Below are 22423 nucleotides of genomic sequence, written 5' to 3'. Positions count from 1 at the left end.
TGGAAGAGACTTTCCATGTTAAATCAAACATTACATTTCTCTCTCACATCTCTACATCAGAGACGAAACGAAGTAACAGATTCGTTAATTGTTGATTGTTAGCCGTATGTGATAGATTAAACGACTAATAAGTAAGTACGGTCTCTACGTCAGCGAAAGATTAACGTAACGCGAAAGTAAGGATGTGTAAGACTTATATTGATATTGATATTACATAAAGCCTGTGGAACGACGAATACTTACGAGTAAAAATCGTGCATGAATTGGACAACAAACTTTTAATTTTTCATTCTGTTGTCACGTCTTGTATTCGAAAAGGTGTTCAAACTTTGTCCGTTCATAGGAATTGGTGTAATCGATTGGTTTTTACATGTAACTTGACTTGGTAACTTGGTTTTATGGCCTTGGCATAGAAAAATTGACATACAAAAAACTGACTCAGTTCAAAATAACAAAATTGGTTTTATTAGACCGAATCTACTTCGTTCTTTGCCGTGTTCACACAAGACAACGTATGCGACTTTTGTCATCATTGAAGAGCTTTGAGTTGTTCTGAATTTCCAGTAAAAGAAATCATTGTTCGCTCACTTCCGTTAGAATTCAAAAGAAGTTCTTCACAGCCAAAAAATCAATTGAAGTTGCTTGTCCTGAACACGGCCGTTTTTTTACTGTACAAATGATGAGTCTATTCAAGTCAATTGAATAGAAGACGTAAATCCTTTATCGGTTAAAACTTGTCACTACTAGTGTAGTGCGACGCTGATGTTAAAAAATTATGTTATTTTCCTATGCACAATTGGGCAGCTCCGTTTTGCTGTTATTCTCCTTAAAAGCACGTCTCTTCTCTATAAGAAACTTATGTCCAACACAGTCGATATTCTCTGTATAACACTTATCCCGACAGCAGATTTTGCACAATTTGAACACACACTTGAGACCCTGAAATCAACGAAATCAGCATTAAGTTAAAGCATACCATTGGTAGGGGATACCATCATTGGTAAAAACTGAACATACCACCGGATTGATTAAATCGATGGAACAAAGCTCCAAATTCCGGTCTCTTTTCGTCGTGGCTGTACGTTGTAACGGCCGTCGATTTAACCGTTTCAGCTTCTTGGACAATTTCCGGGAAATTTTATTTCCATCCGAATCGAAGAATTCTCGCTTAACTGTGGCCGGATCGATGGCCTTTCGGAATTTTTCGGCCTGAATACGTTTGTGTTCGTTCGGCTCCAAACGAATGTACTGTAAAATCAGACATTCCGGTTAGAATTGGTGATTTGATTGTTAAATGATCACTTACCGGTTGGCAAAGCCATGGTGGAAGGGTCAGGTTGAAAGAGATCTCCTCCGTTCGAAATTCCGTATCATAGCTACACGGCTCGTCCGAGTACACTTTGTCACCCAGGTGAAATGGTAAGAATTTGTCTTCCAAAGTTTTGATGACGTCACGGAATTCATTTGGTTTATTCGCCACAGCCAGAGCCTCTCTTATTTCGGAATTGGTTTTTAAATTCATTCTGGAATAGAAATGTGTTTCAGGGTAAGACACCACTGCACCGACAATAAATGGCAAACGCAAAAGCACTTACAAATGATGAAATAGTTTGAATAAATGACCTCGGATGTAGGACACCGGACAGGGATACTGTTCGACCAAATCAATATACTCGGACGCCACGTCCCATGTTAATGGCACAACTCGTTCGAAAAAGCATGGATTGTGTAAGTTTCCCTCCGCTGTCATAACTCCATTCGCATTAGTTGCTTCGATGCATCGATCTATGTCTTCCATGGACAATATGTTGCCGTTCGCAAACATTGGAATCGATATGTTCTCTCTGAAAATAGCGGAAATGATGAAACAAATGAATAATTTGTGAGAACTGTGCCTAATGTAGACATTTAAATAGTCGGCTGTCCTGTCCTGATACAGTTGAAATGTCTCGCATCCACTGTACAGGTAATTCGATCAGTAATTGACGGCTGAACAGTTTATTTGTTTAAACAGTCCCTATCGATCGAAAAACTTTCCGAATTGTCCTTCGTCACACTCTCCCCACATTCAGCACACTCGTCAATCAAATTATGGCAGAAACAAAAATATTCTCACCGAACAATTCGTATGATATTCCAATCAGCTAATCCAGTTAACGGTCCTTTCTGCTCTCTAGTTCGCCCATGCACAGTCAACATCGCACAGCCGGCACTTTCCAGCATTTTTGCATAACGAATCGTTTTATCCACATCGTCGAAAACTCGAATTTTGCATGTTACAGGCACCAGCAATTTCGTATGAAGTGTTGACACTGGGGAAAAAATGAAAAGTTTTTTTTTGTATTTTAACTTTCTTTGTTAGTTTTCAATTTTTGCTGTCTGAAAGGTAACAGAACAATTTTGCAGGATGTGCAGTTTTATCAGGAGTGCTTGTTTACTAAAACTTTGCTAAAGGATTTCTTTTACGAAAGGAGGTAAAGAAACGACGGCTTCTTGAAGAGATGGTGAGTTCCTGAAAGAATGTCGACTCCTTCTTATTTCGTCGATTCCTAAAGTCGTCGATCTTGGTGCACGACGACGTCAGTGTCAACTAGACACTGTCTAGTATTATGATCCACGGTGATGAAAGATGATTCTCGATGCGAAAAGTTGAAGACAGGTCGAAACATTTTTCTCTGATTTTTCTTCATATGTTTTTTAAGGAATTTCTTAAACCAAAAACGACCAAAAAATACTTTCTAAATTTTTAATATTCTAACCGTCGAAGTACCAGACAAACATTTTGAATCCATAACGAATGCAGAAATAAACGACAAGCCCAGACTAATACGATGTTATAAAGCAAAAATTATGTTTAAAAAAAATGAAGTAAAAGATTCGAAATCAATGTCCTAAACATACGTAGATCAAATGAAGTAATAGATCCGATAGTAAAACTTCTGGTGTTCTGGCCGTCTGTGAAAGCTTAGGTTCTACAAATTTTATATAGATACCGAAATCACCCTAATTGCCTCGAGTGCCAATTTACATGTCTTGTGTCTAATAAGCATTCATCGCTCAGTGCCATAAATTGCTATTGTAAACTTTACAATGTAAAGGTACAAGTATCAGTAACGTCAAATTTTTCAAGAGTTCGATTTCAAAGTTTCTTGTAATTAGCTCTGCATAATTTGTTCCTCTTGAGAGCTCTGGACGATTCAAAGCCCTCGATGAGTTATAATTTTATCGATGACCAACAATTCTTGGGTAGTCTCGATGGGTCGTGACCCACAAAGAATTGCTATCGTGCGGATGGTTAATATAAAACCGGTTGCTACGACACAGACAAATCGATAGACAAGTCAGGTGGATATTATACTAATTCCATAAATCGAACGTTCAACATTTCGAGATCCCTTTCAGAAACGCCTGAACATCTCCTATCGACTGCAACGACTAGAATGAGCAATGACCTCCAGTCAGAGTGGTAATATTTTGAACATACAAAGTTATAGCCTCAACAATGATATCACGATACGATTGCCGATTCTAAAACTCGATTTTAAATTACTTTTACCAGAACATCAGAAGTTCTTCAGGTGATCAGGTATCTCTTCAATAAACTCGATTCTGAAAAAAACCTGAGTTTGGTACACAGGCTACCTGAATCAGAACTGACGAATTACAGGCTAATTTTTTTTAAATCAGATTCAGGTCAAAATCAATGTTCACAAAATTTATAATTTCATCGAAAGGATTGAATTTAAAATCATATAAGCTAATTGGACCAAATATATTCAGTTTTTTTTTTTACTATTTCGTATGGCAATTTACATGAATACAAGTAATTATCACATCGCATACTATCACACTGATTCAAAAAAGAACAAGAAAACAAGATTAAGAAAAATCTTTTAATCAAAAAAGTAAAAGCTCGAAAAAAGAACGGTCCAAACCATCATAACGCAATGTCCATCGACCGGATCCACTGTACTGTTGTAGGTGTGACTTCGTGAATTTGTTGGATGCCACCGATAGACTTTCGTGTAGGGCAGTCGTTTACAATGTGATCGGTTGTTTGGGGGACGTCATCGCAATCACAGTTCGGCGACTCGTTCATGATCAATTTGTACATCATACTAGCACATCGACCGTGACCAGTTCTGATTAGGTTGATACGGCTTCAAACTTGTCTTACCTCAGAAATGCCTTCAACTTTAGTCGTCGGTTCGTCAATGAGTTGTTGGTTACGTAGATTTTCGGCGGCCCATAATTCCTTCCACTTTTCATTCGGTTCGTAGGTGAAGTCATTGAGAGTGAAAAAGGCTTCCTTCCACAAAGGTTTTCTGCACTTCAGTCTCGAAATTGCTGGAGCGTCGGAAAGGTCCGTGTGTATCGGGAGGAATGGATTCGCCGATATTTTTGTCCATTCCAGAACCAAAGCGGTTTCACGACGAATACTAGCCGGTGTGATGTTTGCTAAAACTGGCAGCCAGAGTAGTGGGGTCGATTTCAGCGTTCCAGTAACCGTGCGAAGGCAAGCATTCAACTGGACATCAATTTTGTCGACGTGGGAGCTTCTTCCGAGTGATAAACATCGAAACTAATCACATCGCATCAAAATCGTCTATTTGGGGGACCGATGAACTTATTTTTGCATTTAATTGGAAGTTAAATTCATAAAGTACAACAACAGCACTTTCTCTGTTGATTACTCAACATGCAGAGCACGATCCTGTTTTACACATCCCTCTTTCATCTCTAACACCCATATACAACCGCAAAAACAACGACATTCTCTACAGTTCCACTGAATAAATTATATTCGTCTTCTTATGTTTTTATTACTCATCCGCTCGACACGACTGGATGCATAGCATAACATTTTCAATAAAAACTGCGTTTTCTGACTTACTAAAAACGAATTTTCTCCCCTTTAAAGTCTTTATAAATTCGCTTTTGTGATTACATCAAAATAGCACAAGATTTCGACTATTTTGCCAATATAAAATCACCCCCCGTTTTGGCAGACTTGTATATACGTGAACCTGTACATCACATTGGGACGGAACGAACAACATTCCGACCCAACAATAACAAAAACAAAACAGAAAAAGGGGAGCGAAAATTTCCAGTCATAAAATAAGTAAATTACTTTGTATTATCTGCTCAATGTTACGATGTTACCATTCATATTGTATCAAATAAATTGAACGATTTTCCGTTTATGTGTATACCTTTTCTCCGGAATATAAGGAGGGTAATACAGTAATACACACAACACCGTGTTACACAGTACACACACTCTGACCACCATAATGACAAACATATATCGTATTACGAACAGCTCCTTAAGCCATTATTAAATGGATAAGAAATCTGAAAGTTTTTATTATACACAACCGAAATACGGGCATACGGACGACAGCCTCCAGCATATTTATGACCATTAATTTACTTATTTATCAGCGATAAATTATGCAATACGACCAGAAGTGCTCGGTTATTTTATAGAGAAGAAGAGCTCCTGTCACATTCTTTTATCAAATGAACATGTCGGTTTTTCTGTGTATTTTTTCTGTCTTGGAAAATGGTATCTAAATATTTGGTTACAACAACTGGGCGAAAACAAAATCGTTTGTCACCATCTGATTCGTTTTCTTTCACCTGTTATCAACAACGACGTCAAAAAACAGCGAAAAGGTCTAACTAGTGTTCTCTTATATAGGAAAACAAATATTAAAGTAAAAGATTTTCCATCAAACGTTAAACTCAGCAAGAGAAGTAATACTTAGTATGCTACATACTGGGTCAAGTGAGAGAGTCATATCCGAAGTGTGAAAGTTTGTTAAACGAATGGAGGCGGCCGTCAGTCTGTTGATGTTTTGTCAGTCTGTTTAGTGAGTCTATAGGTGATATCTGTCGTCGGGGCGTGGGGTAATTTGGCACACGGTGCTAAAACAACGCATTTTTCAACTACGTAAAAGGAGTCATTAAGTCCATGACATGGCTAAAAATCATTTGCAGCAATAAACTTGCGTGTGCGAATTCACCTTTTACGTAGTTTAAAAGTGCATTCTTTTTGCACCGTGTGTCTCCGATACCATCCCCGATACCATCTTCGGCCCCTGGTCACGCGGAAAAAGTGACTTCTTACAATTTTTACCGCCATCTGCCCAGCTTAGGGACATTTCTATGGTAGAACTTACGGAACTGTTAGTGCACATAATGCCATACAGGACCTGGGCCATCCCGGGCGATGAGGTGCACAGAATTTTCTGAACGAATAACAAAGTAAAAGACTTTGTCGATGCTTGAAATAAATGAGTAATAGATTTTAGGATAAAATGCGAGAATGCGACGGACATTTGATGTTGGTGTTATGTAAATTAACAAAATAAAAAACTGCAGATGTTTGAAACAGATGAATGAATAGATTTAATTGTTCAAATTAACTTATTTTTAAAGTGGAAATTACACTGTGTAATGTCTCAACAAATTTTTGGAAGATGATTAAGCAGTTATAGCCCTCCATGACAGATAATAAAATGTAGGAATTTCATTCTCAAGCTATTTCAAAAACTTAAAAAAAACTTCTGACAAAAAATGACTTAATAAGATAAGATTAACATGAAAGAATGCTGAATCGAGAATATAGGACAATGACATCAACAGAACTCGTTGGACATATGACCACACTATCCTTTGTCCTACACAACAAGGGAAACATATCTACACATAAGTTCATATCAAAATCGAAAAATATCTTAGAATAAAAATGGAAATAAATAAAAAAAAAACTCTTTGGAGTGTTTGTTTTCTATCTTCAGTCTTTTTTCTTTTCTATTCTCGTCGCCGCCACTTTGTCCATTTTTCCAGCTTATTGAATGTGTTTGATATAAAGGACGATGATAACACCACTAAACTTTTGTTTATGTTTTAACCTTATTTTCGAAACGATAACAACGTAACACAAACGAAAATATTATTTCTCAGCAAAGAGGAATATCATCGTGAAAATCTTGAAAATTCTCGCGTTTTTGTGGAAATATTTTTCATTTCGAAAGAATAAGTAAAAAATAAAATGAAATCTCGTTACGGGGTGCAGGATTTTAGCAGCAAACATTATTTTTCTTCTTTGCAATTTCACAAGTGACGAAACTCACTGCTCAGTTGTGCAATTCCAAATATGTATTTTAAGGATTTTCGCCTTATTTGTTTAAGTTCTATCTCTATGTGCTTTAGTAAAGATTACAACTCATTGTCAAGTTTACCAAGAAGAAAATGAACTAATGTGCATATCTAGTTATTGGCTAAGGCGATTTTGATTGCATGCTGTGATTGTAGATTTTCACAAAATGTTTAGAAGCTACGTAAAGGAGCAATGCTAGACATTTTTCATGTATAACAAGACTGGAATTATTTCTCTAACAAATCAAACGACTAAAATTTCACACAAAATGTGTAAACCAAGCACGGTGAGCTTTAAATTTTTTTGATAGTGTGGACAAGAAATGTTTAAGTGGTTTTTGTAGACATTTCGTAAATAAATTAAATAATTAAATAAATTTTTTGAATTAGGTCGATTTTTTGGAAGTAATCATGCTGTACAACTAAGAAACGGATAATCATCTGGTATCGACATCAACGAAAAAAAACGAAAAACTACAGCTGAAGTGGTCGGATATAGTAAAATCGACGTTAAAAAAATGAAGTAAAAGATTTTGTATGAAACATTTGGTGATACTTTGAACAATAGAAGTAACAGATTTAATGAATACAGCTCAGACAATCTACTAAATATGGGACTCGTTACAAAACGAACCAACCACCACCAGAAATACCTATCCAGCAATTTCAACCACAATAAACCAAACAATTTTTAACGACAAAACATAAAAATATTGTGGGTTGGTTCGTTCGGGTTCCATAGCTAGAACTAACGACGATCTCATTTCCTGCATTTACTATTTTATTTGTGACATAACCAACACATATTCGGTATAATATCAGAAAAATATCGAAAATTGAATAAAGAAAAATTAAATTTTCCTCCCAAACGAAAAATATCAAAATAGAAAACTGTGTCGTCGGCGGGCAACAAGTCTTTATATAAATATGTGCGAGACACTACACTGTGAATATAATAATAATCTGTAAAAGGAAAGTGGAATAAAAATGGAAAAGAAAATAATTTGAGAGGAAAGAGAGAAGAAAGAAAAATATTTTTGTAAACTTTAAAGGTCTGGAGAAAATATTCAATTCGGCTAAGTGTACTTTATCACTTGAGCCAGGGCCTATCTTCGATAATTTAAATTGTCAAAATTATCGAAAAATTCTACAAATTCTCAAAAAATTATCAAAATTATCACAAAATAAATTTGAGAATTTCGTTAATTTTCTGAGAAATTAGAGAATTTTTCGATAATTTTGAGAATTTAAATTATCGAAAATATGCCCTGACTTGAACAGATTCACCTTTCCCCCCAACCCATCCGTAAGAAGTAGAAAAAAGTGTAGGACGTTCCGTTGTAACAGTAAAATTTATTCTACGAATTAATTTTGCCAAAGTTTCGAAAGGTATACAAACAGAAAAACTTTTGATTAAATAGACTCACCGATATTATGTAACAGTTCCCATTCGTCCTGAAGAAATGATCCATAATGACCTCGTTTCGCCTGGAAAATACACCAACACAACACACTGGGTAAATTTGAAAAATTTTCAACGAAAATTTAGTTATTACAATTGCTTGTGGACATCCCAAATTAATATCAATTGCGTCACAGTGATCCTGAGCCAAAAGTGCTGCTTCCAAAATGATATCTGGGTCATTACCACAAAACTACGTATGGTGGAATGTACAGCGGGCGTTTGACATAATTTTTTTTTTCGGTTGGTGTATGTTCGGTGATGTCGGTGTGCAAAAAGGGTGAACGGAAGAAAATGAAAACCATTTTTTTTTTCAGCCAACGTCCCGTTTTTAAATGAAATAGAATATTTTCCATTTCGAGGTTGGGAGAGAGACAATAAAAGGATGGAAAGAATGTTTTATTTCGTTAGTTGAATTTCTGATGTTCTACTTTACTGGCAAAATATTATATTACTTGAATGATTAATGGACGGTCCTCCGGGCAACTTTGTAATGCTTGCTGGCGATACTTGATGTCTTGAATAAAAATGTTGCTGTGATACATCGGCGTATAGCATAATTGAGCCCCATGACGTCGACATAATAATCTCCATGCTAATTCACTTTGGTCCACCATTGGAGCTACCTAATAATACAAACGAAAGAGAAACTGTAACACATAAATCCGTGACAAGATAAAATTGTATAGGGAAAAGGACACAAGTTCTGTCGAAAAATGATTCAATGATTCGTTCGCATTACTCGGATTTGTAATGTTTCAGACAAGTGGACGACGGTACAGCATTTGATTGATAGGCTTTTGGCGAAAGTTATTTTTTTTTAATGGCAAATGGTACAACAGAATTATACGAATTTTTGATAAATTATACCTCTCGGTTTCATTGTTTTGTGTCGAAAGGGGTATTAGTTGGAGTGTCTTTTTCGGAAGAGAACTCTTGCGTAATGGAAAAGGAAAATAAATTTCAAGCTGTCGGCTTAGAACGTTACATAAATATTCGATTGACTTCCTTTGAGATTTTTATGATTTATACGAGTTTAAGTGATAGCGAATACGTTCATTAATATCGTACGCAGTTTTTGGAAAGTTAAAAACTTCAATTTTTTAAGATCTACTGACTTTTACTACATATATTCACGGAAAAGTGAAAATACACAATACCGAGCGACTTAAAGCTCGCTTGTTTTACCGTAAAGTGCACTTTACAGTGGAAAGATATGAAGAAAAAAAACGAGCCATCAGAACAGTCGGAGCGTTTGCTGCGACTGAGCCCCGTAAAAACCCGTATATCTATTGCGTACGTGACCCTAGTGCGTCTGTCACCCTACTTTGACCGTAAGCCTATTGTGCCCGTTAATTTAGTTAAAGTAAAATTATTATGAAATGTGTACCTCTTAGAAATTGCGTATAGCGCAATTACGAAGCCCCGTACGATGTTCCTTTCAAATGTAACAAAAATTTCAAATAGCCCTAAAATTTTAATTTATTGAGTATAAATACACATAGGTCCGAGGACCTAAATTTAATTTTTTTTTTCAACAACATTCTATTCGGCCTTTGATTACCTTCCAAATGAAACAAAAATTACGAAAAAGGATGAAATTTACTCGAGTTATATGTAAAATACACATAGGGCCCTAGTGGCGGCCTTAGTCCAAGGACCCAAATTTTTTTTTTTTTCAACAACACTATATTCGGTGTTCGGATACCTTTCAAATGAAACAAAAATTACGAAAAACGGATGAAAATTACCCGAGTTATATGCAAAATACACATAGGGCCGAGTAGCCTTTCACTTCTAAGGCCCTAACTCACGGTCCATTCAACCGATTTTAATGAACTTTTTTTTTCCTCAATTGATATCGACAATACCTATCGTTTGCCGTGTCATTTACATTTCGTTTATTTTGCGGTAGATATCCCCAAAAGACCTTCAAACACTTAGGTGGCCCTAACTCACGAGGGGCCGACCCGAATAATTATTTTTTTAGCTTGAAAGTTATTGTGGTTTGGAATTGTTTCCACATGAATTTCGCCAAACAAATGAAAACGTAGATTCTGTATTTTACTAGCATTTCGATGCAAGTCGCACGCGCATACCAACGAAGAACCCAGAAAATAAAAATCTAGATTTTCATTTGTTAAGAAAAAATCTGGAATCAAACTACAACAACTCCCAAATCAGGAAACATGTCGTAATTTCACTTTTCCGCCAGTGCAAGATTTAAGATTAGAATGGTTGACTGAAAGTACTCCATTACGTTTTCAAAAACAATAACCAGAAATTAGTAGCCGAAAATGTTATGTCATCTGTTAACATCAACGATGATACAAATAAACGATAAATTTTGGTTAGTTCTATCTTATATAGCAAGACGAATGTTAGAAGAGCTTAAAAATCTTAAACGACTGACGTAGTAGATTTACTTATTATACCACATTCCGCTTGTCGTTTAAAAAAAGGGTTAACATGTCTATATGGCAAACTTCAAAGAAACCGAATGACAGAATATTCAGTATATAACCTCACTGGTCCATTTTGTCCAGGCCTCCCACTAAATTTTGCCCTGTCCGAAATTCTATTGTTCGCTTGTTCGCACTTCAAATTTGTGCTTGATGCCTAATACGTCGACCTTCAAAACATTAGTCGTATTTTTACTTTTCGAAGTTCGATACGCCATGGCCATGTTCCAAAACGTTACTGCCACATTCATAAATCTATTTTTGACATCAGTACGTCACTTTGCGACCACTTTATGTACTTAATTACCCTACAGTAACAGTAGACTTTCGAAAAACCAAGAAAAAATTTTCTTGGTTTTTTTGGGTTTTGGAGCCCATTGAACCTTGAGGGATTTGTAAATTTTCCTTGTTAAATATAAAAATCCTAAGGACGTTGCAACTTCCATTGAGACACCTCAAGCATATTCCTTATGGTATTTTCTATGTTCCCGAACCAACCGAAAAAATTTGTCAATATGGGATGCAGAGTTTTTTGAATTTGACTGCCTTCAGAAGTTAAAGTTATCCTGAAGAAACCAGGAGAGCGTGTCTATCTCATCGATTATTAAAATATCTATGTGGAGGCTCGGATTGTGACGAGTGAAATGAAAGTAGTTTAAGTTAACAAATTCAGTAACGATTTAATCAAATTAAAATCGTTTTTAGTAAAACACTTATTTAATTAGCGAATGACTGTTGTTGACTATGTTGATATAAATTTTAAGACAAAAAATTGATACACGGAAATTATAATTGAAAAATGTATCAAGTGCGCCGCAGGCGATTTTTTTTGTAGAGTCTTTTATAAGTTTCAAGTTTCAATATTTAAATCCGTTCAGATCTTGAAGAAAATTTCGGACATTTCGGACAATTTCGGACAAATGTGTAAAATTTCGGACATTTCGGACAAGTGGGACGCCTGATTTTGTCGTCGTTGTGAACAATTACTGTTTGGCACCCGTAAAAGTCCCACTTTCGTATCTAAGCTTTTCTTCCTGAATTTCTTTGATTTCTCTCAATTGCCATTTGAAATAGCATACAAAATGAGAGAAATAGGAGAAACTGAGAGGAACAGCAACAACAGCGAAATAAGTTTTTACCGTGGACAAAGCAGTAAAACTGGATCACCACCGAAATATTCGGCAATAGATATAGTTCACAACCGCGAAATCAATTTTTCAATTTTAATTACATTTTAGGCTGCGAAACAAAAATCTATAAAATGTGTCAGCTAGAGAAAGTCTTAATCCATCTCGACCCACAACAAGAGAATAACGAATAAAAATGGAAATAAAAATTGGCGGCATAAAATTATCGTAAATCTTACCACCAATTTTGGCGCTCCCAAAGTTTTCGTGTAAAATTCCATTCCAGACAGTTTCGGTCTCTGTTGGGCTGGTATAGGAAATGCGATGTTGTCATTGATGTGCGGTTTCATAATGCTTTCTTTTCCACTTTGCTATTCTGTTGTGTTGTTTACCGAGTGAACTTCTGAAAATAATAAAAAAGAGAATTTTTGTAGAAAATACACAAATTACATTAGGATGAATCGTCAGTAATACGATGGAATGGCATTTTGTGATCTTCTAAATATGATGAGGCAACTATTCAGGTCTTATACTGTAGCATGAGGTGAAAAAGGATTTTGATTTTTGTCCCTTCTCGTGTACTGTAAATTTATTAGTCAGTCGACGCCTTCATCAAAATTCCTTGTAAAAATTCTGGTGACGAGATACTGACTAAAAAACCTATCCTAAAACATCTCTTCAAAACACTCAATAACTTGAAAATCTCACTGTAAATTGACTTCATTGAATGAAATAACACACCCCGTACCCATAAAACTCCAATCAACATCAGCTTGAATTCTACTCAACCGAAGCTCGATATAAGAAAAACCACACCATTGACGGCAACGTGACCAAAGTTAATATACATATGAGATTCGGTTACGAGCTTAATCTTACATGGCGTTCAAATATTACATACTGAAAATTCGAAAGGTGAACGTATGGAGAGAGATATATATTTTGGAGCGTATAGCGATGGGTCTTTGGGGACTGTCAATCATATGAAAATAAATATAAAGTTGAAAGTTTGATATAACTTGCTGTGAACGAGTTGGATACATGTTGCACAGAGGGAAATACTGGAATAAATTGTAAAGGGACCCAGTTTTTCTTTTCTTTTTCATTCGTTTTATCCTTCCAAAAATACTTAATTTTGTTAGATTATCGACTCAATTTGTACTCCGATATTTGTATACGACTGAGTGCAGCGACTCTCTTCACGTTTATTTTGTTGTCAACATGTGGAACGATGTCTGACAAATAAAACTGTAGGACGTTAGACACATACACACTTTAATTGCGATGGTTGCAAGGTATGTTAAAAAAGGATCGTCCACAAAGGACATCCGAGTTTTTCACGAATTTTCCATCTTTCCTTCCCCCTTCTGTCCGCACTTTTCCAATACCTACAACATGGCTAGTCAAAGTTTTCCAGACCCCTTCACCACTCTAGTGCGGATGTACGATCTCAAACGACTTTTTAGAATTTTTGAAAATATCATTTTGTGCTGAATGCAAGGAAAGGTATCCAATCTCTTCGTAGCGTACAAAATCTACCGAAAAGAGTATCCATTTTTGTAGTGACGATCGTGAGATCTGTATTCAAACAAAAAATACTATTAAGTTTAGTGCATATGCCTAGCCTACATTTAGGCGAGATATCAGTTATGCCTGTAACTTTGCTGAGGGAATAATTACATACTTCTGAGGCAGAAGTCACGTTAAGTCGGTGGTCCAGACTGAACTTGTCATTTTGGCCGTAAAATGCTGTTTGTGAAGTCTCTAAAAGAACAAATCAAATCAAATAAATCAGATTCTCCCTGAAACAATTCTTTCTTCCGACCGGATGGTCCCTTATTTTTAGATAATTCATAAACGTTTCGATAACATCCAAGATTTTTCTCTATGCTCTAAGGTACTAAAGTGTACGGGTAATAAAAACGCCGTACTGTTGGATTGAAAAAAAATCGGAAATGGCATAAAAATTGTCAATAAAAGTCCTTGCAACAGTAAGAAGTCTAATGATGGATGATGATGCAAATATATAATGCTAGCTATAGCGGAACAGCACTTTAAAACATCTTCTGCAATTTATTCGAAGCGATAATTCGAAAAGATTATTTAAAGAAAAAAGATGAAGTGAAGAGGAAGAAGGAATTGCTTCCTCTACGTGTTCCTCGGTCTGGATGATATAATAATTTAGAAAAAGAAAAATTGTGAACGTAACAAATTCAATCAGCTCTTGCTTCTTAAACTTGAATAGAAATCGCACTGGAAATTCAAAGGGAAAACGAGCAAAACTCTCCGTCCTATCTCGTTTATATCGTCATACTCAATACAATGTCTCTGTAGAAACAGACTGGAAACTTTTTAAATTCAATTTGATTTACAACTTGAGCTTAACTGCGTACGAATTTTGTTCAGTGAAGGGATGGAATTACGTGCACACGATATATAGTTGGCTGTAGCCTTGCAATTCTTTCATATCTTTCGCATAGGAAAATACGGATGACCTTCGGAGGACTTATTAACACACATATATATTTCACACCTAGACAAGCATATTTATGGCCCCGATATAATAATTTACAAATAAAGGCTTGTTATTCGGTTAGTTTGCTGGACGATATGCGATGTTTACACGTTGGTTGGATAAGGGCGAATAAATTTTCCGCATGTACACCGACCAACAACAAATCACCATTCATCATACAAAGCGCTAATTAATTATTCTATTTACTAAAGGTGTCGTTATTTATGGGTAATAGTCTACAGAGGTGTCTATTGTACGCTTTTAAACCATCGCTGTTGTATGGTAAGATTCATAGGTTATTAAACAATTCGAACAGGAAACGATTTATATTCAGCGTCCGGAATAGATTAGAGCCGATGACTGATTAATCGGAGTCAGGGGAGGCGAATTAGTCGGGGATCTGTGAGTGTTTTAGATGTTCTATATTACCTTTCGATTCAGTCGACTGCAAATGCGTCATTATCAAAAACCAATGCAAAATCTTTTACTTCATTACCACGTATGAGAGTATTAAACCCAATCGCAGAAGATTGGAACCGATTTTCATATTTGTAATCTAAACAAAGCTGATTGAATCGGTTGAGTGTTGGGCTTACCGGTATACGACTTCTGCTAATTTCGCTCCTAGTACAACATAGATGTCACTATGTTTGTGACATAGGTCTCAAGGAGCAGAACTAAAAGCAGGCGGCTGTTCAGCAGATTATTATTATTATTATCTGCCTTGAGTCCCTACGCCTTCGACTAGGTACATAACTTCTAAATCGTCAAAAAACATTTTAGACAGAGTAGCATAATCTACTATGTTACTTCATCCAGTGGTCAACTTCTGGGACCATTCGTTTTTTATCTTCAGGAAACACAAACTAAACTTGACAAAGCCAACTTTCCGTCAAGTCCGAATTTCAAGTAAAAGAACAAATGGTTGACAGATGTACGAAGTACCCTATAAGTAGTCGGTTATAAAGGAGACCCCACCCATGCGGTTTTATTATACATGTAAAGTTATAGAACCAATAAAGATTTTACTAAACTAAACCCCATAAGTAAACGACGGCAATATCCAGAGTTCCTCACTTGTTCTTGCCATCGCTGCCGGTAACAGATGATATACAACTATGAATACAATTTCGTTAGATAGGGTAAAACTAGCAACTACGATCACCTGCTGTCTTACCAGCCTTCTATTGTCCTTCGTGTTAGTTCGATTAAACAAAAGAAACGACAATAGATGGCTCGTACCACATCAGGTGCTCGAACTTGATAGCTTTACCCTACGAATTTTCACACATTGTGTATCGACAACGAATTACGAATGTTTGATTAGGAAAGCATATTGTCTGATTTGGAAGCTTGATTGATGTGTGAATGTCGCATCTGTGCACAAATCTCAATACCATCATCCATGTAATACGATTTTGTTTATGCAATCAACAAATAATTTATTTTCGTCGATCTGATTCGATATTTTTGTCAAATGTTGAAGTTTGTTCAAATTTAGTCTGGAATAAAGCGTCACAAGGTCACATAGCAATCATCTGAGCAATTGTTGCATTAAAAAGAGCAAATAAAATTCGAAATATCATAAATGTGTCGGATGGGATGGCGCAGTGGTTTCGCACTGGCCTTCCAGCCAAAATGATCTGGGTTTGATTCCCGTGTCAAATAGTTTCACGTTTTCTAGCGACTATGTCACATTGGTACTCGTCCTAGAGTTCACTCAAGCTTGATAATTTGGGTAGTTATAGTGCGTTTGGTGGCAGCAACAATGTACACACTGAATGACGTATCCAAATTGCGATGGATATGTATAACCTACATTTATGCGACATATTAATTAAGAACCTAACTTTCATCAGAAGGTATTTGTGGCTCGGGGTCGGTGGTCCAGACTAAACTTATTGGCCGTTAAAAGCTGTTAATGAGGTCTCTAAACAAACCAACAAAATAACTTCACCTGGACTTACATAACAGTCCGTTCCTAACCTGTCACATACGGCGATTCATCTGTTATCGATAACGACGACAAAAACAATGACAAGCTATTGGCAATGTGATCCTTCATATAGTAAAATGTATGTTAAAGAAAATTGAAGTACAAGATTTGATTGAAAAATACTTTGATCGATATAATACTAGTCATATGCTTGCCGTCTATAACAGGCTAAAGCTTAAAAAACTTGTGAGGGCTCTATAAATACAACACTTCTCTACCAACAAAGCATTTATTATTGACTAAAATTGTCGAATTGAATCGAAAATCCCAAACTTTAAATTAAATAGCCACAACACCAAACGTAAGCTACAAAAAACTATTCCACACTAAAAATTTACACTTGCCCGTATACAGATGGCACGTACCATAAAAATAATTTCATTCCCGTATCCGATTCGAATAAATTTTCAAACTCAATGGGAATTCGGAGATTCATTACCGTTCTGGAAAGACCTTCACTTAGTGTTGTGAAATGTTTCGTTTCGAACACACAATAAAAAAAAAGTAGAATTCCAGTCGTTCCGCACAAAAGGGACACTTAAATCGAGAAAAGGGCACTCTGTTATTTCATTGTATTTCCAGTAACAAAACCAAATCACTGTAACTCTCCAATCAGAGTTCATCAGATTCGGTCAGATGGAAAATCCGCAAAAAAAAAACAAAATCCAAACAGACTCACTGTTTCGTTTTTTACACTTATTTTGTCACAACCACATTGACCCTTTAGGTATGTTTATGTTACCGAATGCGGTCAGGTGAATAAAAAAAGAAACCAATTAACCATTCCGAACTAAAATTGGTTGGTAATCTAAAACTATAAATAGATTAAATTGAAATTGAACAGCACAACCCCTATATAAACAGTCAGATCGATGATTACCAACTGATTTAGTAATGAGCTTTGTTTGTCGATTGATTTGCATTTTATAAAATATTGACAATTAAATGTTCTTCTGTCCATAGTTGAAATTTAAATGAACAAGAGTCCGGAACAACTAACTTCGCAAATGGAAATGGAATTTTTGTTCAAATAAATCCGTTTTTTAGAACAAATATTTATGGGTCTGCGAAGAAAAATAACATAGGCTCCGTAAACCCGTACGTGGTCGTTTCAAAAGCCTCTTTTATCTTCATCTTCCCTTTTTTGTATAGTCTTTCATCTCACCAGTTTCCTTTTATTAAGCATTTCGATCTAAAAATCTAAATTACTGACGAACTAACCATATAACACTAAGTACATCCAATATTTGCTGCTAATTATATCTCCGCCTTAAGTTAGACTCTGATATTACTTACACATAATTTATAGTATTAGGATGTCGTCATGTATATCATTCTTCTGTGTACAACTCTTTGAAGGCACCAAACACCTCAACTACCCACATTATGAAGTTGGGTGTGCTTACAGACGACCCTTTTTGTTATATATTTAGGAAAAATCTTATGTCCCAACCAGGACTTGAACCCTAGCATTCTTGGAGGAAGGCTATTACGTTACCACTGATCCAACCGTTCGTCGATTTCTAGCAATATTAACAGACCTCTTCAAAGTACAAGGTCTGATCTTAACATCGGTCGAAATCCCCCTTCTTATCTTCAACTTCCCTAACAATTCGGCATTTTGTTTGGGAACCGTAGGATTCAATTACCTTTTAAACAAAACGAAAAGTAGCGAAATCGTCTAAAATTAACTCGACTCATATGCAAAAAAAAGAACAATTAGGGACTGGTAGCCTATTTTCTAGGGCCCTATCTCACGCTTGTTTCGAGCTCGAAGGCAAATTTGTAAGACCTTGTACTTCGTACGGGTCTGAAAACATTGATTTTCATTTCCCGTTAAAAAATATGCTTAAAAATTCGATATTTTATCATGCACCAGAAAATGGTGAACTAAACTAGAATTTATGCAATTTAAAATGCAAACAACGAAAAAAAAAACTAAAATCTGAGTTTTATGTATGTAGCCTCTAGTGCTTGATTTTCAATCTGCGACATTAAATTCAACTGGAACGAATCGATATGTCGTACTTTGAATAATAAATCTTCCAGCGCATATTCAACTTCGATGTTTATTACACACAAACAACTGATTCGGTTAGATAGAGTATAGAAAAAAAGCACACACGGAATGACGAACATTTTACCGGGACACAAATGACATTAAAAGGAAATGTACGCTCAGATAAAAGATAAAATTGGTAAAAGGCCAACGACCACACAAACTTAATCGATGTTTTTGAACGTAAATAATAAAGTAACTTACAATTACCCACCATGCTATCATGAACTGTGTAAGTATGGTGCACCGTTGTTGACTGTAATAGTTCAAGAATAGAAAATGTAACAACTAGGATATGAATGGACATTAGTTCACTAGTCAGGTACACTGATGCATTCTCAGTAAGATCTCGTAAAAGCGTATTTATTAGAGAGTAAAAAAATACTTGAATTTATTATTTTGCTGAATTTTCGCAAAAAAAATGGCTTTTGAGAATTCAGAGAACACAGAGGCAAACCTTTGAATCTTTTCTTTTCATTCTTAAATCCTGCATACTGCTATTCTTCATTGCAGACGCAAAAACAATCGATTTTTCCATCCTGAAATGGTTACAATTATTCCGTGAAAGCAACCGACTGCATTGCAACGGTTGAGTAAAATGATGTCGAATTTACATAATTCATTTCCCGTTGACCGATTGTCGACAAAACTGTGAACCGTACTATTAGTGGAATTCAGCAGAAAAATCAATTTTTTTTAAATGACATTTTGATGGGCATGTAACAAAGCAGTAAAATGTGGCGTGACCGATAAATAGATAGAATATTTAAAATTGTAAAAGCCTCAGTTGCAAGCTTTTCATTTTTTTTTTATTTTGCAGAAATAAACAATGGATCGTATACATGAATAGTCAACAAAATGTTTTTACTGCATCGAATTAGTAATTTTCACGTAATTTCCGATGCATTTTTAATACCTAAAGGATTTTGTAGGCACATTTGATTTTGTATACAAATTTTTACCTTTCACAGACGACAGGTATAAAGGCAGTATTTTATCGAAACTTCTATTTAACTCCTTGCAACCATAATGTTTTCAACAGATTGAAACAGAATCTTTTACTTCATTAGTTTCGACAGACAATATAAGAAAATATTACCCAGAAAAGCTGTCGATTATAGTAAATATTGCCAGAATACTTGGTTAAGAACAAATTCCCGAAATGAACTCAAATTTCTTAAAGAACTCTTGTTTTAGAGAAAATACTGTCAACCTCACATAAAAACTTAATTGAATATCTGATGATACATGCCCAACTAGCACTAGCGAATCATAAGGAAATGAAATTAGAGTAATTCAGCTTCATTCTCAATACCCTGCGGTGTTTTTGCTTCTAAAGTATCAAAAAAGCTCTATGACCAGATTATTCGAATCAATTTCATTTTTCATATAAATCGCTAATTTAACATGTTTCCTTTCTGTATATATTCAATTAGAGAAAGTGGCTGCTGATGTTACAATGTTACATGTTTTCAGAATAAATCAGCGAGGATCGTAAAACTGAGTGACGTATTTGTGTCCAAGACCATCCTTAAATCGATTTTTCACCGTGAATCTATGTTAGAACATTTTTGACAAATAAAGAAAAATTTAGTTGACAAAGCCACCCGTTACATTAGGCTCGCCGACTTCCGTGGTTAGGTGGGGCAGACGCCGCACCAACAAGATATCAAATTATGTTAATTTTTCTTTGTAAAATCTACTTTGGTTGCCTGAAATTAGATCCTTGCTCCCAACGAACCAAATGGACATCAGCGTGACTTCGTTACATCGTTTGTTCTAGATGAAACTTTTACGAGGGAGAAACTACCTCTAAAAACGCAGTACCATGACTATGTATGACTTTGTATGAAGTTGAGAGTCAAGCTGAGCCAATGACTTTGTATATTTGTATAGTGACTTTTCTGGGCCCGGTACTATGACTTCCGGGGCAGTTTTCCCCTAAATGTTTATCATCATACATTTTTCATCAAAGGAAGAAAAGAAAGCCAGAGCTCATCCTTTTGTTTGGGTTGTCAATAACAGATGATAACAGCCCTTTCCCAAAACGATACCAAATTTTAATCACTCCACAAATTGACTCGTTTTGTACGTCCAAAGATGACATTCCAATCTCCCTCAGTCCATATGCTATTTTTCCGACAGTATTTCATTATCCGTAAAGTAATTATCCGCAAACCGCTGAGCAGAGAAAGCGAAACAGAACATCAACTACAAATGCAAGAGTAAATGATTTAATGACTCGAACGAGGAAAACATTATTTCATCCTAACTAACAGCCCGTCTAATGGTGTAGTTATAGATGTGTGAGTGTGTGGTGAATCGAAAATTACTAAAATGAATATCCTTTTAAATTTTCGGATTATATTGACATTATTCAAACGAGCAGAGAGCTGTTGGATGTTTGGTTAGTTGTTCATATTAATTTCCTGCAATAATAAATTCTAACATGTCCTGTCAGTCAGAATATATATATTTTCCATATGATGGAAAAGAGGGAACACTGTTTGATCAATCACCTGAAAATGAGATTGTTTCAAAAATAATAATGGAAAACTGTTCACCCCAAAATAGTTTTTTTTTCAACGCTAAAATAAATTGCTAGCACCCAGTCGAATGTTGTAATAAGCGTAGTGAAATAAATAAAAAATTAACTTTGTTTTGAATGGGAAACACCATCAACGTTCGCATATAACGAAGAAAAGCCCATTGGTATTAAGTAAATGGCATTTTTGTGTAGAGTATGTAGAAAATCATCCCCCTCAAGACATATTAGAACTATAAGCCGTAGTCGTCGTTGTTTATCGTAACGATAGTGAATCTATGTGTAATGACCCTTGCATATACAATCAACAACAAAAACACCATCAGATTGTTTAGTTTATGTAGTTTTTCTGTGTACATACCAAGGAAAAATATTTTATTTTATTTTCTGTTATTCACTTATGCCAATCCAAACAAACTTCCAAACGAAAATGTATGGAACTTTTAAGAATTCAATGTGGTTGGGGATGTGTTGCAAAATTATACGATTATTTAAAATCCCTTTGTATATGTGATCTGTTAACTTTTATGTCTTCCATTCTCATATTTGTAGGATTAGGATTTATGAGCTTAAAAAAGGGTCAGTTTAATGACGAATTTTATTTCGGGTTCTTCGATTCAGTTTTTGTTTGTTTGTTGCTTTACCCGTTTCTTTTATACTTACTATGGATGACGACAAGATTTTCTTTGGTAAGCAAGCAATCGTAGATATAAACGGTTCTTGAAATCGATGTGCGACTCGAAACCGCACTCGAACATTGTTTTTAACATTTGGTATCACACATTGTCGGTTATGGTAAAATTGGTAAAGGTGACGCAAGTCCTTGCTATTTGTGACGGGATTCTGCGTTCGAAGTCAATAAGTTTATCAAACAAAATTATTACAAGAAATTGCATTCAAAATGGCAGACGATTCATCTTTCAACTTTTAAAAATATCTTTCAAACTTCTAATATTTTAAAAAGTGGTGCATCTGCCACTTGTGATAAAAAAGTAATAAACTTTCCAAAGGAAACTCTATAGATTCTGTCGCGCCATAGGAAAACGTGGCGGTTCTAACAAATTTGACCTTATTTAAATGGGAGAGG

The 22423-nt window shown here is 35.6% G+C and overlaps 1 protein-coding gene across 1 annotated transcript in view; it reads right to left on the bottom strand.

Annotated features, from left to right (window-relative positions):
* Positions 1 to 442: 442 nt before the first annotated feature.
* LOC119070737 (tRNA-dihydrouridine(16/17) synthase [NAD(P)(+)]-like) overlaps positions 443 to 22423 on the bottom strand; it is a 62518-nt gene continuing 40537 nt past the window's right edge. Inside the window, exons 2-10 of the mRNA XM_037175197.1 lie at positions 12461 to 12624; positions 9088 to 9258; positions 8727 to 8825; positions 8598 to 8658; positions 2117 to 2312; positions 1596 to 1844; positions 1307 to 1523; positions 1018 to 1248; positions 443 to 939 (exon numbers count right to left, since the gene is read on the bottom strand). Coding sequence (XP_037031092.1) covers positions 787 to 939; positions 1018 to 1248; positions 1307 to 1523; positions 1596 to 1844; positions 2117 to 2312; positions 8598 to 8658; positions 8727 to 8825; positions 9088 to 9258; positions 12461 to 12571 — 1488 coding nt within the window. The 5' untranslated portion in view covers positions 12572 to 12624 and the 3' untranslated portion in view covers positions 443 to 786. The remainder of the gene's footprint in view (positions 940 to 1017; positions 1249 to 1306; positions 1524 to 1595; positions 1845 to 2116; positions 2313 to 8597; positions 8659 to 8726; positions 8826 to 9087; positions 9259 to 12460; positions 12625 to 22423) is intronic.

This window comes from Bradysia coprophila (assembly GCF_014529535.1).
Source record: "Bradysia coprophila strain Holo2 chromosome IV unlocalized genomic scaffold, BU_Bcop_v1 contig_106, whole genome shotgun sequence".
Lineage (NCBI taxonomy): Eukaryota > Metazoa > Arthropoda > Insecta > Diptera > Sciaridae > Bradysia > Bradysia coprophila.
Note: the sequence above shows the minus strand (reverse complement) of the source record. Positions and strands in the feature narration are given on the sequence as shown.